At 33.6% G+C, this 19,043-nt stretch overlaps 1 protein-coding gene across 1 annotated transcript in view; it reads left to right on the forward strand.

The window, feature by feature from the left end:
• NBEAL1 (neurobeachin like 1) overlaps window positions 1-19,043 on the forward strand; it is a 172,243-nt gene that overhangs the window by 148,882 nt on the left and 4,318 nt on the right. The window contains exons 44-52 of the mRNA XM_019635618.1: window positions 1,007-1,110; window positions 2,251-2,340; window positions 3,528-3,637; window positions 4,768-4,940; window positions 7,227-7,321; window positions 10,723-10,839; window positions 11,239-11,400; window positions 12,067-12,215; window positions 17,113-17,248. Of these exons, the coding sequence (XP_019491163.1) occupies window positions 1,007-1,110; window positions 2,251-2,340; window positions 3,528-3,637; window positions 4,768-4,940; window positions 7,227-7,321; window positions 10,723-10,839; window positions 11,239-11,400; window positions 12,067-12,215; window positions 17,113-17,248 (1,136 nt within the window). The remainder of the gene's footprint in view (window positions 1-1,006; window positions 1,111-2,250; window positions 2,341-3,527; window positions 3,638-4,767; window positions 4,941-7,226; window positions 7,322-10,722; window positions 10,840-11,238; window positions 11,401-12,066; window positions 12,216-17,112; window positions 17,249-19,043) is intronic.

Here is a 19,043-nt window from a genome sequence, read left to right on the forward strand (position 1 = left end):
ACACACACACACACACAAACACACACACACATACACACACACGTATATATATCTCCACTTAAAATATAACCATTTAAAAATGTAAAACCATTGTTACTTTACCCACAGCCCAGAAAACAAGTGGTAAGCTGGATTTTTCCCACAGGCCTAGTTTGTCAAACTCGGTATTAGAGAGAGCAACATAGTAATGTGCCTTTTAGGTTCAATAGCATGGAAAACCTTGATAATTTACTGTAAAAAGATATATATATTTTTAAAATTTTATTGGGGAATAGCTATGGTCATTAGTTACACATTGCTTTCATGCTGCAATGGCATAGTTGACTCTTTTAGGGAGGGTGCAGCTCACAGTGGCCCCTGCGGGGATCGAACCGGCAACCTTGGTGTTATCAGCACCCCGCTCTAACCAACTCTATGTAATGCTCTAACCAACTAAGTTAACCGGTCACCCTAAACGTTTTTATGGAGTGTATGAGTTATGGCTTTATATTAAATTTTACTCAGGTGAGCAATGTTATAGTTAAGCGCCACAGTATTTTAATGTAAATATGTTTTCACATTTGTAAAAGTACTTCAAAATTCATCTTTATTAGTCTTTTCCTAGATTCCTGTTTATTAAGATAGTTATTTAAGTTTAACAATACAAACTTCACAAAATTGGTTGTTTTCCAAAAGTTTTTCAGTCAGTTGCCTGGAGCTCAGAGCACATAGAAATAATGCTTGAGATGATGACTAATTCCCAGGATATGTACTGGGTTTCCAAGGATGCCCCCAAGTTTGGTAATTTGCTAAAAGGACTCACAGATTCAACATCTCAACATACAGTTGTAATCATAGCTAAGATTTATTTCAGTGAGAGGATGTAAAGCAACATCCACAAAGGGCAAAAAGGCCTATGGGACCAAGTCCAGGGGAAACCAGGTGCAGCTCTTCTCTCAGGGGAGCCACACAGGACATGCTTAATTCTTCCGGTAATGAAATGTGAAAACATGCTTTTATCTACCAGGGGAGCTCATTAGGGACTCAGCAGCCAAGGTTTTTATTGGCTGGTCATATCCTTACACTCTGCCTAGCATATGTCAAAATTCCCGACTCTCAGAAGAAAAGCAGGTATTCAGCATAAGCAATATTCTTTGTACAAGTACAAAGTGAGTGAGCCATCCTAAACACTGAGGACAGGTTTTAAATCAGTGTAAGGAACTCTTTGCCTGCCAACTTCTCAGATGCCAGCAAAGGGCCAACCTTACAGGCAGGCCTTTCTAAGGAGAGCAGTCTCGGTCCTGCTATGTTAACTCTTTGCTGCACATAGGACAACCCATACACTCTGTTTAACCCATAATCTGATGGACACATAATACTATATTTATTATGTAATGCTGATAAAATTATTTCCATCATGTCTAATCATGTGTGACTTTATGTGATTTATAATTGGTTATGTAGTTCACATAAAGCTCTTAGAATAGACCTGGCACATAGCATGTACCAAATAATGTTAGGTAATAATTTACCTAATAAATGTTAGGTTTATTTTTTGAACTATTGTCACATCAAGAGTCTTAGTTCCAATCATTGTTCTCTTGCACATTGTATTAAGATAATGGCGGATGTCTTCTGGAGACTATCTTTATTTTCTGGTCCTATTGCTGTGGCTTTCAGGGAATGCCTCAGTTAATGGAATGGATCTATTCTTTGAAAGTTAACCCAAAAGGAAATTTCTATAAAATATAACCAGTTTTGCCATTTACTTATTTGAGAAATGCTCTTTTATGGTCTATATTTTCTCTTTTATGTTCGTGTCAGTCTGGCCAGTGAAAAGGAAAGATCCTAGACAGCTGATGTTCCTTGAGATCTACATCTCTGTTTATAGCAGAGTAGTGGAATACAGGTGATAGGTTTCAGAAGTTCCAAGTATGCATTCAAACACAATATGTTATTCCTTTCCTACGTTTAAAATTAAATGATATGGGCTGGCTGAGTGGCTCAGTTGGTTAAGAGTTCACTCAAGAGTTTGAGCTCTGATCAACAGCGGTTCGAGTCCAGCCCGAGCTGAGCAGCTGCTGAGCTGCCAACAGGTGGCAGGATGGCTCAGCTAAAAAAAAAAAAAAATTTTAATGATATGTTTTGACAGAGTAAAATGCTATATCACAGGGTTCATTCTTGTTTAAAGAAATAGAAGTTTTCAATAGTTTGCACCTAATAAAGATAAGCAGAATCAGCCACTGAACCTCTCCATCTTTTATTTTATAGGGAATTAGTGATGGTACTCCACTAATAAAGGCCATTGTCCCCAAAAATCAGTCTCGTTCTTTTATGTCTCAAGGCAGTCCTGAGTTACTGGTAAGTTCATTTACACCTTTTTCACATTGTTGTATATCCATTACCACTTAAAAAAAAATGAGAAAATAAAATTTAAAAAAAAATAATAGAGAAAATTTTTATAGAATTTGACCAAGTATAAAAATGTATCTTCTATTTACACAGCTTTTTTTTTAAAGTAATTTCTGTAATACTAGAGTTTATCTGGAATAATAAATGTGTGAAAATACCAGGAAATTTTATACAAGAAAAATAGGATATAACATCTTATTAGATATTAAAGTTTATCATAAAGCAGTAATAATAATGAAAATGAGAACTAACATAGAATTGATTAAGGTTTACATACAGGACATGTTATGAGTGCTTTACATGAATTTTGTCACTTAATCCGCCTAACAATCCTGTGAGATAGGCAGTGTTAAAATTTCCCTTCTACAGATGAGAAATTAAAACTCAAAAGTAACTTGCTCAATGTCACAGAGCTAGCAAATAAGCAATCTGGAACCCGGCAGGCACATGGGCCAAAACCTAGGTCTGTCTTATTCTAATTTTGTCATTTAGAAATTATAAAAATGAAATAAGTATAGCAGTGTAAACAGTAGAGGTTCCAAAATTAGATTTATTTTTCCTGTTATGCACATTGTGTGTTTACTCAGGAAAAAAGGTTGAGAAAAGATATAAAGATAATAATAGTATTTTTTGAGTGGTAGAATTCTTGTAATTTTTCAGATTTAATACCTGTATTTTTCAAGGTATCTGATTTTTCTTTTTGGTAATCTTTTACTTTTATAATCAAAGGGGGAAACACTTTTCATTTTTAAAAGAAAATATTCACTGTGACTGTCACTAAGAAGGGCAATCTTAACAATAAGTTCTGTTTCTGATTTAGTTCTAAATGATATAGATCATATTTATGTCGTAAGGCTTGACCGTTAATTACTTCTGACTGCCAATTAATAGATGCTAAATAAACTGAGAAGAAAATAATCATACTAAAGAAAGATGCATTGGACAACTTTTCTTACAATAACATAAACAAAGACCTTCTTCCATTTAAATTATTTTAGACTTTTTAAATGTGTTTCGTGTTTTAAGTATATAATCCTGCATTTTCCCCTAAATGCTGACATCATGTGAGTATTTGGTTATTCTGTGTTTCTTTCTTTAATCTTTCATTTAATTTTCATCTTCATGTTGTTTTCCAGGTAACAGTAAGCATGAATTATGTTATTGGAACACATGGATGGCTGCCTTATGACAGAAACATTTCTAATTACTTTACATTCATCAAGGATCAAACTGTGACAAATCCAAAGTAAGTAAATGAAGATTTAAAGCAAATCAGGTACAGGCAATACCTTATTGCCAGGAAAAACAACTAAATTGGTTGATAGGTTTCATTTTGAAAGTAATATTACAGGCATCCAGATTTTCTTTTCTCTCTCCTTCCCTCCTTCCATTTTTTTCTGTCATTCTTCCTTCCCTCCTTTCCTCCCTTTTTTCTCTCCTTACCTTCCCCTGACTTGATATTGGCTTCCAGACAAAATAATTACTATCATAACATTATGGAAGCAAAAATTATTATGCATAGCTTTCAGGCTTAATTGTATTTTTATTGTACAATATTATTTACAAATAAGACTCAATGTGTTTTATATAATAAGATATTGTTATTTACCTTATTATTTTTTAAATATCCAAAGGTTACATTTTAAGTTAAGGTGATGTTTCCCTTACTCTGAGTTGTTTTAGCTCTATGTTAGAGGTGATGTCTTTTCTTTTCATCTTATGTAGGACTTTGTACTATTGTGATTTGCACAAAGTATACCTTCAGCAAATTACCGTAATATTGAATAATAAAGATCTAGAGCTGAAGTCTTAGAATTGGCCCTAATTTTCCATACACAAACTGAAATATCACTTCTTTGTGTCTTTCTGCAGAATCTAGATTGGCCAAGTGCACAGATATTTCATTGGAAAGCAGATAAAACCCATATGCTTTCTTTGGTTGGAATGGAAAATTATCTTCTTGAGTACTGTTAGATACATATATGTCTGCCTGTGTAGTAGATCCCTTGTTTCAGTTTATTTCTGACTTTCTTGGTCCTAGTATAGCCTATCTTGAGTACATACTTTGAGGGTGTTCTTTACAGAATTTACAATCTTACTAAATTGGCTTTGAAAATCAAGATTTAAATTTTCACACCTTCACCAATTTCAACTACCTTATTCTTAACACTTAAGACTATTTGTTATATAAATTTTTATTTAATGAAAAATATGAACAAAGTAAGATTAATGTGTTTTTTGAAAGTCTTTATCATTTATTAGCATACATTTCAAACTGAACATTGAACAAACTTATTTTTTTTTTAGAGACATTTAAAAATAATTAAGTCTAAATGATCTTTTAATGAAAAGTCTAATATTGAATTGTGTTTACAGAACTCAGCGTAGTGTGAATGGTCCTTTTGCTCCAGGGCTGGAGATCACTTCTAAACTATTTATAGTATCACATGATGCGAAGTTACTTTTCAGTGCTGGACACTGGGATAATAGCATTCAAGTGATGTCACTTACAAAAGGCAAAATTATTTCACACAATATCAGACATATGGGTAAGCATTAACTTTTTTCCACCCCCCAAACCAAAAATTTCCCTTTTTTTTTATAATTATAAAAGCAGTACATACCCCTCATTAAAAAAAAAAAAATTAAATTTTACCTTTGAAGCTGAATGAACTTTTTGCTACAACAGTGTTATGACTATTACATGCTTTCCTTAAGAATGTTTAATATATTTTGGGTGTACTAAGCACCATGCAAATTAAATACAGCTTTATCATATCTGGAAGATGTTAAGCTAAGTCTTTTTAAAAATTGGCTGATAGAAATAAGAATTTTAACATAAAACGGTAAAAAAAAATCTGTCATAGTTGAATAAAACATCAACTTTTCTATTATTTTGTTAATAGTAAAACATGAAAAAGGTAAAATTGTTGAATGTAGTTTAATCTGGTACTCTTTAGTGTCTCAGTCTTCAATATAAGAATAAAACATTGAGTAAATTTTTTCCCAATAAATTAGTAGGAAAGGGAAATGGAGTCTGCTGCTCATTCTGTACCAGTGACTCCTGAGATATCACTTAGCTCAGGTTTTAACAGATTAGGAAAAATGTATTTTATATTGTTAATTTACAGTGTAATATCTACTATTGGGCCTTCGGAAAAGTCATGACGCATGTTTGCAACAGATGGTACTAGTTCATTTTTGGAAGTACTAGAGTCATTCACATCTGATGTTATTGCTGTGCCATTTGACAGCTGACAATTCTAGCTTCATTCTAAAAAAAATTGAGTGATTTTATTGAGTTTTGGAGATTTTACAACAAGTTGAAGATGGAAGACCAAACTGTGCATTTTTGCCGTATTTTACTGTTTTACTTCCATAAAGGAAAGAACGCGCGTCAAGCTTGTGAAAACTTGCATAAAGTTTACAGTAACAATGCTCTACAAGAACATCAGTGCCAACAATGGTTCACGAAATTCCATGCTGGTGATTTTGATCTCAACGATGCTCCTCTATTAGGGAGGCCCACTGAGGTTGATGATGACAAAATAAAGGCATTGATCGAGTCAAACCCATGTTACACAACACGAGAGATTGCAGAAACATTGAACATCCATCATTCAAGCATTCACGACCACCTGAAGAAGCTGGGATACATAAGCAAGCTCGATATTTGGATTCTGCATGAACTCTAAAGTTAATTTGACGGCATGTATAAACATCTACAATATGCTCATTAAACGTGAGGAAAACGATCCTTTTTTGAATTGACTGATAACTGGTAATGAGAAGCGGATTGTTGACAACAGTGTGGTGCGCAAACGGTCTTGGTCCCGACGTGATGGTTTGCCTCAAAACAACATTGAAAGATCGAAAGCGGGCATTCATCAGAGTAAGGTTATGTTCTCAGTGTGGTGGGATTTTAAAGGTGTCGTGTTTTTCGAGCTCCTACCAAGGAACCAAACAATCAATTCAAACATGTACTGTCAGCAGTTGGACAGCTTGAAAGAATCCATCATCCAGAAACATTCAGAGCTTGTTAATTGTAAAGGAATTGTGTTCCATCACGACAACGCGAGACCACACACAAGTTTGATCACCCGTCAAAAATTATTAGAGCTTGGATGGGATGTGTTGCCACATCCACCATACTCGCCTGACCTTGCGCCAGAGTGACTTGTGTCGCTCTCTTCAAAACTCCTTGTTTGGTATAACGTTCAATTCTGATGAGGCTGTAAATCAGCACCTTATTCAGTTTTTCGCAAATAAAAACAGGTCCTTCTATGAACGAGGAATTATGAAGCTCACTGAAAGATGGCAAAAGGTTATCGAACAAAACGGGCAATATATCATTGATTGATCTTTGTTCTTTATATAAATAAATGACCTTTGAAAAACATAGACAAAATACGTCATGACTTTCCTGACAACCCAATATTTTGGTTAAGATAAAAAAAACCCATTTTGTATAGGGTTGCAGGTCCCAGTGGCAGTAGAAGGTGAAGGGGGATGAGATAGCAGACAAGCATATCAGAATTTACTGTGGGTCTGCTGCAAGCTACCTGACCTCCTGCCAAAATTCTGACAGGTATTTTACAGCCCCATGTCTATTCTTCTCCCTCAAAGAAGGGTGGCCTCAAAGAAAGCTCTCCTACACCATTTTAATACTGCTTCTTTTGTGTCACTCTTTCCCATTGCTTTTCCAATGACAGTCCTAGATTTCTCCCAATTAGAACAACTGATTTAGTAATAGTTTGAACTCAAACTAAAATTGCCCTTTTCTGTTTCAGCAAAACCAAGATATTTTATTTAAAAAATTATTTTTTTCCTTACAGATATTGTGACTTGTTTAGCTACTGATTACTGTGGAATACATTTGATTTCTGGTTCCAGAGATACTACATGTATGATATGGCAAATAACACAACAGGTAGTTACACATTCAAATACTCTGTTTAATCAGAGATTCACCCTGGGAATACTGTTGAAATGTTCTAATAGAGTAGTATATTCTGGCGTTAAATGATTATTTGAGCTCCTTCGCATTCTTTTACCCCCATTCTGTCCTGTCCTAATCACATTTTTTTCCTAGGTTTATTGTCTGATTCATGACTTTATCCGCTATTAGCTTCCAAAAACAACTTCTTGTTAGCCTTTTCTAGGAAAACAATTATTTTTCTTGTCTTACTAACATAATATTATTCCTATTTTCCTTTCAGGTGGGAGTACTAGAAAATATAGATTTATAATTTTCATCAATCTTATTGTACTCATAATAATGTTGGCTCAAGGAAGTATCTTTTTTATTTATAGCTTCTGGATTTTCTACTTTGTTTAATATGCTTTTTCCCACTCCAAAGTTATAAAAATATTAACAAAAAATTCTTTTGTAATACTTTTCTTGTTTTATTTTTTTACATTTCAACTTTTAATACATTGGTAATAATTTTTCTGTTAAATAATATAGAATATATATTAGCTATAATATATGCACATATTCTATATTATAGAATATGTACAGAATACAGAATATATATTTTATAACAATATAAGGTATAAAAATACATGATTTTGTTTACTTCTGGGTGGAAAGTCACTTACACCAACCTAAGTCTTACCCACTGAATTGGATCTTTTATAGAGTCTCCAATTCTTTTACACTTACCTATTTCTATGTCAGCGCCAAAGTTTTTTTATTTTATTATTTTTTATTATTATTTTTTTAATTGGGGAATTGGGGAAGGGGAACAGCCAAGTTGTTGTCCTTTAATCTTAGTTGTGGAGGGCGCAGCTAGCTCAGCTCCAAGTCCAGTCGCTATCTGCCCACCCGTCGGCAGCTCGCAGCCGCTCAGCTCAGGCGCAGCTCACTGGCCCATGTGGAAATCAAACCGGCGACCTTTTTGCTCAGAGCTCGCGATCTTAACCTACTGAGCAACTTGGCCGGCCCACAGTGTTTTTATTTTAGTAGTTTAATATTACCTCATAAGGCAAATCCCCCTCACTGTGTTTCCTTTAAAAAAATATGTTCTCAGCTATTCTTAGAAGTATTTATTCTTCCATATAAACTTTAAAAATATTTTAATCATATCCTCCTTAAAAACCCTCCATTTTAGTCTTAATGTAATTGTATTCAATTTACATGTTAATTTGGTATGGATTTACATTTTTGTAATTATTTCTATCGAGAAATGGGAAATGCCTTACCATATTTGTTTTAGGTCTTTTTTTATGTCCTTTGATCAAATTTTTTGGTCATTTTTTTTCCATTTAGGTCCTGTACTTTGTTATATTTACTTCTAATAATTGTATTTTTATTACTATTTTGGCAGGATTTTAAAAATCATTTTTATTTCTAACTGATTATTGCTAATTTAAAAAGCTTTCGATTTCTATACTATTTTGTAACTAATCATTTTATAACTAATCATTTTACCAAATTCGCTTATCCAGCTGCCATAATTCTTAGTATTTCTTGGATTTTTCTGAAAATAAGGCGATATAAAAATAAAAGATTTTTTTCCTTTTCCACTATACTAATTATTTAATTTTGTTATCCTGTTACATTATTAGCTAATGCAATAAGGTAAGAAAATTATAGTGAGCATCCCTTATCTTATATCTTATCTGATTTTCATTAAAATGCTTTCACTACTGTGCCGCTTAGCACTGTTTGGTGTTGGGTTTCACTAGTTGTGTTTTTTAATATTTAAGTAGTTACCTTCCTTCTATTTTTTCTTTCGGTGACTTTTTAGTTTTAATAAAATTTCAATTTACAGAAAAGTTACAAAAATAGTATATTTATTGCCATTTGTCTTAGCATTTTATTCCAATCTCTATCTCCCAGCATCTTATTTTTCTTTTTCTGAACAATTTTAAAGTTGGAGACATCATGTTTCTTTACCACTAAACACTTCAGTGTGTATTTTCTAAGAACAAAGACATTCTTATACATAACTACAGTATAATTATCAAAATCAGAACACAACATTTATATAATACCATTATCTAATCCACATTCCATGTTCTAATTTTGTCAGTAGTACCAACAGTGTCCCAGTTTCTCTTCTTTTTTTAATTTATAGTTTTTCTCTTACTCTTTATTAATATACTCTATTATGTTGATAAGTGGCCTAGGCTTGATCTCTCCTTGAATTCTTGTCATAAACTCATATAATTCATGATGTATTGTTATATTTTACTGTAGGAGTTTATTTGCTGGCGCTTTAATTATTTTTGTACTTGTAAGTGCAATTCATTTTTGTTCTGTCTTTACCATGTTTATTATTGGGATATGCAACCTTTATAAAATGAATTTGAAAATGTTCATCTTTCTCTGTACTTCAGTTGCTTAAATAATATAGGAATGACCTGATTTTTAAAAATCAGGTTGAATGCATTATGCACTCAGAGACTCTTAGAGGAAGATGAATTATGTCCCAGGTAATAGAGTGTCAAGAGGAATTAATCCGCATAATATGGTGCAGATTAGAAGATCTGAACAGAGTTATCTAGGCTAATCATAACACAAATACCATGATAATTACTCAAACATTCTATATCATAGAAAGTAATATACAAACACAGCATGCCAAAAGGAGATGAAGAAAGAATCTTCTTTCTTCTGGAAGACGACAACTCAACTGCAGAGAGATTTCTGCAATAATATTATGCTATTAGAAGAACACAATAAGAATATCCATTCAATAAAATAGGACCTCAAAGATGAAATTATAAAATAGCATTTTTAGATGAAAAAGGGAGATTGCAGAAGAATCAAACAGGTATTAAAGCCAATACCATTACAAATATAATAAACCCAAAGCAGAAACAGCAAGAAACATGTGTCTGAAAATAAAACTATCAGCATAGGAAATAATTTTAACATAATAAAGTGAATACAAATGTAAAAACAAAAGAATTAAAGTAATTAGAAAAAGGATGATAGCTCTAGGAATCAGGCAAATCAGCATAAGAATAATTGATATCCCTGAAATAGGTACTATAATAAATTAAAAAGAGAAAGTATTCAGAAATATAATAAAAAAAGTTTCTTTGAAGTAAAGGAAGAATAAATCTGTAGATGAAAAGGGAAAATAATATACTTATTAAAATTAATCTAAAATAATCAATTTTGAAACTATTCAGATTAAGTTTTTGAACTACCAAAGATTGAGAATTCAAGGAGAAACAAGAATGAGTACTATTGTGAATAGACTCAGTGGTAAGAACTAGGTGCGATATTAGTTTGTAATTAGTTTAAATATAGCATAAACCTTTTTATAGAAAGTAGCCTACAAGAAAATTACCTTTGCTTTTTTGTTTTAATATTAGGGAGGTGTTCCTGTGGGTTTAGCATCTAAACCCTTTCAGATTTTGTACGGGCACACTGATGAGGTTATGAGTGTCGGCATCAGCACTGAGCTAGACATGGCCATATCAGGATCAAGGGTAAGATTAAACCTTTAGGAAATGCTAAATTTTTATATAAATTTAGAAGCAATATTTATAATTACAATACATTGATTTCTAGGGGACTTGATAAAAGTATAGACATTTTATACTATGTTTGTGTATGATTTTGCAAGAGTAGAATAATATAGAAAGAAAAAAAGAGACTGGATTCTATTTTAGAAAATTACTGGTCTTATTAGTTAAGGGAAGAGGGCATTTTATGAAATAAAATACAATTTGAAATTTCAAGATTGGAATTTTTCCTAAAATAAATGTGTCCTTGGAGGAATAATCATTTTCTCAGTCTCCCACATTTCTTTATCCACCCCACTTTCTTTTTTTTTTCTATTTTGTTATTCTTTGTCGTTTTCATTTTCTAATATTTTCTGTGTGTAGGATGGCACTGTGATTATACATACTATTCAGAAAGGTCAGTACATGAGGACTTTACGGCCACCTTGTGAGAGTTCTCTGCTTCTGACCATTCCCAATTTGGCTATATCTTGGGAAGGACATATTGTCATCTACTCTAGCACTGAAGAAAAGACCACCCTCAAGGTATCTTAACAGTTTCATACAGTAGGGCTCGACTATTGTAGAAGCTTGTCTTTTCCTTCCCACATTGTATATATGAGATGTTTGAAAAGGAAAGAACACCATATTTTTAAAAAAATGTTTTCCTTTCATCATTCAATTTGTTCATTCCTTACCATTACCTTACTTACCCTATCACAATCTTGTCCTCGTGTTTATATTTTGTTTTAGGGATTTCTATTGGCCTATGTAATATATGATTTCAAAAGTGGTTTCTGAATATGTGGGACTTCATAAACTTAAGTGGAAATTATAACCAAATTAAATTCTTTGTGCACAAGCCAGGATATAAGTAAACAAGCCATGAATTGTATGTATATTTTCCTTTAGGTGATAAAACTTGTTAAAAATTAAGGGAATCTGTTTTGTTTTTAAAACGTAGAGTTTTTTTGGGACTGGATGAGATTTTAATTCTTTTGGAGGAGTGAGAGTTCTTTAATATTCATTTACTTGGCAATCCGATTTGAAATCACTTTGTTATCTACACACTGTCTCTTTAAATATAGCCATATGTTTATTCCAATATTTTAAACCCAGTAATCATTCTATTATAGTCATAGTTTTAATTAACAATATTAAAACTCCATTTTAAGTTGAGATCATTAAATTTTCTTTGTCTAATATTTGCAGGATAAGAATGCATTGCATCTGTTTTCTGTAAATGGCAAGCATCTAGGGTCTCAAGTCCTGAAGGAACAAGTGTCAGATATATGTATAATTGGACAACATATTGTCATGGGCAGTTTACAAGGATTCCTGTCCATAAGAGATCTCCACAGGTAATTAATAATAATTATTGAAGTAGCACTTAAGAAAAGGTGGTAGTACTTTCAATCTAGAGTGGAAATCAGCAATCTAAGATTTCTAATCTTTTGGTTTATCATTAATTATGAATATATCTTTTGGCAACTATGAAAAAAATGGGGAAGCTGAAGTATTCCTGAATTAATAAATAAAATATACATGTACATTTTTTGAATTGTAGAAAATTGTATGCTATGTATATTTTAAATAATTTTACCACAATTTAAAAAAATTTTTCTAAATAGCCAGGAAGTGCCAAGTCTGGATTATGGTAATTTGTCCAATTATAGTTCGAATTTTTACAAACTAAAGTTAGGGTTTAAAAAAGTTTTTTTGTTTTTTTTTAAAGATTTTTATGGGGGAATTGGGGGATGGGAACAGCGCTGGGGAATTGGGGAAGGGGAATAGACAAGTTGCTGTTTTTTGTTCTTCAGTCTAGTCATGGAGGACATTGCCTCACTGGCCCAAGTTGGCACCATCACTGCTCCTCTGGGGCAAGGTAGAACAGTCCCCAGCCTCTGGACGGCCGCTCACTGCGGCTGCTGGCTGCTCACGCTGGCTGCTGGCCACACACGGCAGCCCTTGGCAACCCACTGCAGCAGTGGCCGCAGTCCACGCTGTCGCCAGCGACTCTCGGCAGCCCAGCTCCAGGTCGAGCCGCTGTTCAGCATCTCAGCTGCAGAGGGCAATGTCACTGGCCCTCACATGTAGGATCCGAAATGGGGTCCTCTGGCATCCCAAGCCAGCTCTTAACTAACGCGCCACTCGGCCGGCCCTAAAAAAGTTTTTTTTAATTGTGATAAAATGAACTTAAGTATTTTTAAGGCTAATGTATCTGTTCATGATTGAGTGTGTGTATATAAAATTGGTGGAGAGTCTTTTGTTATTTAACACAGTGAAGGAGAAGGATGTTGGGATAGTGGATATGTTTTATGTTTCCTACATGCCCAAATGCATTCTTTTTTTTCCCTTTGTAAAAGATTGATTGTGGCTTATTTATATACCCCTCAAACTATCTTGACCCCTCTCAAAATCCTTATAAATAATTTCCTGATCCAAGATGTTCTGTCTGACTGCATTCAATCAGAATCACTTCTGTACAAAGATGCCCTTCCTATTTTTGTATTTTCCTTCTCGTTTTTATCTTTCTCCTGTGGTAGAGCATTGAGTCCCTATCCTAGTCATATCGGTCCAATGTTTTGTTTTACAACGCTAATTTCAGGATATTGTAAAGAAAATCTCACATTAGAAAAATCAATGGGATATTTTAGCCGGTTAGTGTAGAACATATTGTGCATATCTTAGGACTCTTTATTCTCTAATTATAAAAGCTGTGGGCATTTTTCATAATGGGGTATTATAATTTATATCATATTATATTTTTAAATGTATATTATTTTATATATTTTACATTTATATATGTGTTTATACATTACATCTTTTTTTGATAAAGCATGATATTTTATTTTTTATTTTTATTAAATTTATTAGAGTGACAATGGTTAATAAAATTGTTTCAAGTGTACAATTCTATTATATATCATCTATATATTGCATTGTGTGTTCACCACTCAAAGTCAAATCTCTTTCTGTCACCATGTATTTGACCCCCTTTAACCTCTTCTACCTCCCATCTTCCCCTCCTTACCCTCTGGTAACCACTAAACTGTTTTCTGTGTCTCTCAGTTTTTTCTTGTTTGTCTTCTTTGTTGCTTTCAGTCTTATATCCCACATATCAGTGAAATCATGGTTCTCGACTTTTTCTGTCTGACGTTATTTCGCTTACCATGATAATCTCAAGATCTAACCATGTTATCACAAATGACAATATGTCATCTTTTCTTATGGCCGAGTAATATTCCATTGTAATATATCATATCTTCTTTATCCAATCATCTATAGAAGGGCACTTCGGTTGTTTCCATATCTTGGCCACTGTGAATGATGCTGCAGTGAACATAAGGGCACATATATCTTTACAGATAAATGTTTTTAGATTTGGGGGGTAGATACCCTAAAGAGGGAATGCTGGATCATATGTTAATTCTGTTCTTAATTTTTACTGAGAAATCTCCATTCTGTTTTCCATAGTGGCTGTACCAGTTTACATTCCTACCAGCAGTATATGAGGGTTCCTTTTTCTCCACAATCTCTTCAACATGTATTACTTGTCTTGTTGATAATAGCCATTTTAACAGGTATTAGGTGGTATCTCATTGTGGTTTTGATTAGCATTTCCCTAATAGCTAGTGAATCTGAGCATCTTTTCATATATCTGTTGGCAATTTGTATATCTTCTTGGGAGAAGTGTCTGCTCAGGTCCTCTGTCCATTTTTTGATTGGGTTGTTTTTTGTTGAGTTGTATGAGTTCTTTATATATTTCGGATATTAGCCCCTTATAAGACATGCTGTTTGCAAATATCTATCTTCTCCCATTCAGTTGTTTGCCTCTTTGTTTCACTGATGGTTTCTTTTGCTTTGTAGACGCTTTTCAGTGTAATATAGTCCCATTCATTTATTTTTGCTTTTACTTTCCTTGCCTTTGAGGTCTATTTCGTCAGATACAATTCTGGCTACACTCGCTTTTCTCTGGATGCCATTTGTGTGCAGTATTGTTTTCTCTGACCTTTCACTGAATCTGTATTTGTCCTTGCAGTTGAGATGTATCTCTTGAAGGTAGCATATGGTTGGATTTTGTTTTTTGATCTAGTCTGCTACTTTGTGCCTTTTTATTGGTGAATTCAATCAATTTACATTTAGGGTGATTATTGATACATGAGGATTTCCTGTAGCCATTTTATTTTTGTTTTCTGGTAGCTTGGTGTTTCCATTGTTTCTTTGCCCTTGTGTTTCTGTCTGTTATTTTAGTTTGGTGGTATTCTATGACTTTTTTCTTCTGTTTCCTCTTTTTCTTTATATTGTGTGTCTCAGTTGTGGATTTTTGTGTGTGTGGTTACCATTAAGTTTATGTAGAAGAAAGTTTCATATATACAGTAGTCCTTTTTCTTCTGCATGCACCTTATCTCCATTCCCCTTTGCAAATTTATACCTTTGCCCCCTCTCCTTTATATTTTTTCTTGTCACAAATTATTCCTATTTATGCTGTGATTTCATTCCCAAGTTGCGATAGCTATTCTATTTTTCTCTTTTATGTTTTTTACCTCCTTTAATCTTTATATTAAGTGTATAGTGCCAAATTCTGAATAAGGGTTGTAATGTCCTGCTTCTGTTTGTCTGTTGGTCATCTTATAATTTTGTATCCTTTTGCTTATTTCAGATAGAATAATCCCCATCAGTATTTATTGTAATTCAGGCCTTTTTGTGGAAAATTCCATCATCCTTGTATGTCTGGAAAGGTCTTTATTACTCCTTCATATCTAAAGGATAACTTTGCTGGATATATTATTCTTGGCTGGCAATTTCTCTCTTTCAAAATTTCAATATTTGATTCCACTTCCTTCTGGCTAGAGTTTTTGCTGAAAAATCTGATGATAATCTGATGGGCTGTCTTTTATAGGTTACCACCATCTTTTCTCTGGCTGCCTTGAGAATTTTTTTTTGTCATTAATTTTTGACAGTTTTAATGTAATGTACCTTGGAGAAGGCCTTTTTAGATTGAGTTAACTGGGTGTTTTGTTTGCTTCTTGGATTCAAATATCCAGTTCTTTCCATAGGTTTGGGAAGTTCTCAACAATTATTTGTTTGAATAGGCTCTGTTTCCTTCCCTCTCTCTTTTTTCTGGTATACCAATTATTCTTATATTGCTGTTTCTCATGGAGTCACATAGTTCTTGTAGAGTTCTTTCATTTCATTTACCTCTCAAATCTCTCTCTTCTACCTGCATCATTTCCAGATTTCTATCTTCAATATCACTAATTCTTTCCTCCTATCTGGTGGGCTCTATTTCCTAAGCTCACTGTTTCATTCTTCTTCTCTTGTTTTGAGTTTTTCAGCTCCAGAATTTCTATTTGGTTCTTTTTTAAAGTTTCAATTTCTTTAGTAAAATATTCATTTTGTTCTTTGATTTTATTTCTGAGCTCATTAAATTGCCTGTTTTCTTGCATTTCATTGAATTTTTTCAGAACTGCAATCTTGAATTCTCTGTCATTTAAGGAACTTATTTTCATGTCTTTAAGTTTATTGTCTGGAGATTTTTCATATTTTTTTTTCTTTCTGAGTTGCCTTGTTACCTGGTTGTTCATGGTATTTGATGGATTCTCTCCCTGCCTAGGCATTTATGGGAGTGAACTCAGAAGCAGGTTGATAAGAAGAGGTCCATTTTTGTTTTCCAGTGGGTGGTATTGGAGCGTTTTATTTTTTCTTGTAGTGCTCCAGCTTCTGGGATCTCGTCAGGTGTTTTGATGTGCATATCTCTCATTTGTGTTTGTCTCTTGTGCAGGGAATCCTTTGTTGCATTGTAGCTGTTGAAGTTGTAACTTCAAGGGGAGAAATCAAGGGGACTTCTCACGCCACCATGCTTCTGACATCATTCCCAAATTACATCTTTTAAGACAAAGCAAATAGACCAATTTTGTTGACCTTACTCCTCCACACATGCACACTCTTTTTAATCTTTTGCCCTTTTTATCCAACTTTCACTTATTAATCAATAGAAAAAACATTTAGTGAAAGTTCATATATATGGCTAGAAGAAAAACATGTTGAAAATAGAGAAAAGATCTGTTAAGTGTTTTAAGTAATGCTATAAATGTGCCTCTTGTGTGAGGCACTCAGATTTTCTGAACATAAATCCCACACCTGTAAAATTAGAATGCAGAGCTAGATTATCTTTAAGTTAACTTCCAGGTATAAAATTATATGAATCTATTATATAGCCATGTAATTATGTGTGTGTTTTTATTTCTCTTCTAGTTTGAATCTCAGCGTCAGCCCATTAATTATGCGATTGCCTATCCACTGTGTTTGTGTAACCAAAGAATACAGCCATATTCTTGTTGGATTAGAAGATGGCAAATTGATTGTAGTGGGTGTTGGCAAGCCAGCTGAGGTAAAACCTAGTCAAAAATTTCACTTCTCATACTGTGTGGGTTTCCTTTGGGTCTCCTTCATTCCGTTTGAATCAGAATTATCTATTATGGATAAGCAAATTAGAAAACAAATTTAACTTTTCAAAGGGCAATAAATAAAAAGGGATTAAAGTTAGTATTTAGGAGTGATATTTATATTATGATATAATTGAAAGCACACATTTGGCAGTTTCCATGTTTCACTTTATATGAATAAGAAAGCTTTTTTATTCTCTGTCTTTCTAAGTCTAGACTCAAGACCACATCTTTAATTTTTAGTACAAAAAAGCCTTTATAAGAAATGAAATATAGACTCAAACAATAAAACTACTTTATTTTTTTTCATATTAGTTTTATTTATAATAGTCTCAAATTGGAAATAATTCAGATGTCTGTCAACAGGGAAATAAATTTGGCATAATTGTACAATGGAATATTTCCCAGCAATAAAAGGAGCAAACTATTGAAACATGTAACAACATAAATTTAACATTAGTATGCCAAGTAAAAGAAGGCAGACATAAAAGAGCACATACTGAATGATTCCATTTATATGAAGTTCAAGAACATGCAAAACTCATGTGTATAAAACTACTTACTTTAATTTCAATGAATACCCGGCATGACTATATGTCAGTTATCCTTTTTTAAAAGCACCATTTTTTACTTGGAACTACACATATCTCCATATAATGTGTTAATTCTCAATGAATTTCCTATGGTCACTAAATTTATTTGCCAGTAGTTTATCAGTTACTGAATATGCGCATACCATAAGTCTAACACTGTTCTTAAGAAAACGTAGTGAAGTAATTTTGTGATTCTTCTAGAAAATGTATTGTTAAATAGCATGAAATTAAACATAAATTTTTATTGGTATCACTGGTCTTTTCTGAGAAATCTAAAATATGACATCTGTAGCAGTCATTTCAAGAGAAGACATTACTGAATAGTAGTACACTGTCAGTGATTAGAATGAATGTCACAGATCATAGGAACCTTTTTGTTTCATAAATATTTTAAGATTTCATTAGTCATCCCTTTTTTTCAGGATATTATTTAAACAAAAGACAGGTCTTATTAAATTAAAATGATTGCAACACTATTAAGTTTCACATGTAACAGTCCCCCAGGGGCAGCAAGTCTTTTTCTTAGTATTTCACTTATATTTAAAACATTTTAAACATTTTTCTATTCTACAGTCAGAGAGTTTCTTGATTAATAAATTTCCCAAATAAATAGTGCCCTCTTGTCCTCTGCTAATGAGATTACTGAAGAACTCACCTCAGACTTGACTCTTTGAGTATGCTTCATTTTCTGTGGTTTACTCAAGTGCCTTTTTTTTTTTTTAAGATTTTTATTGGGGAATTGGGGGATGGGAACAGTGCTGGGAATTGGGGGTAGGGGATCAGACAAGTTGCTGTTGTTTTGTTCTTCAGTCTAGTTGTGGAGGACGTTGCTTCACTGGCCCAAGTTGGCACCATCATTGCGCTCTTCCCGGGCGAGGCAGATCAGTCTCCGGCTTCTGGACGGCCGCTCACGGCGGCTTGAGGGCCAGTCACGCTGGCTGCTCTACACATGGTAGCCCATGGCAACCCACTGCAGCAGGGGCTGCAGCCTATGCTGTCGCTGGTGACTCACAGCAACCCAGCTCCAGGTTGAGCCGTTGTTCAACATCTTAGCTGTAGAGGGCAGTGTCACTGGCCCTCATATGTGGGATCTGAACCAGAGCCCTCTGGTGTCCCAAGCCAGCTCTTAACCAATGCACAACTTGGC

Source organism: Hipposideros armiger, unplaced genomic scaffold, assembly GCF_001890085.2.
Source record: "Hipposideros armiger isolate ML-2016 unplaced genomic scaffold, ASM189008v1 scaffold_23, whole genome shotgun sequence".
Lineage (NCBI taxonomy): Eukaryota > Metazoa > Chordata > Mammalia > Chiroptera > Hipposideridae > Hipposideros > Hipposideros armiger.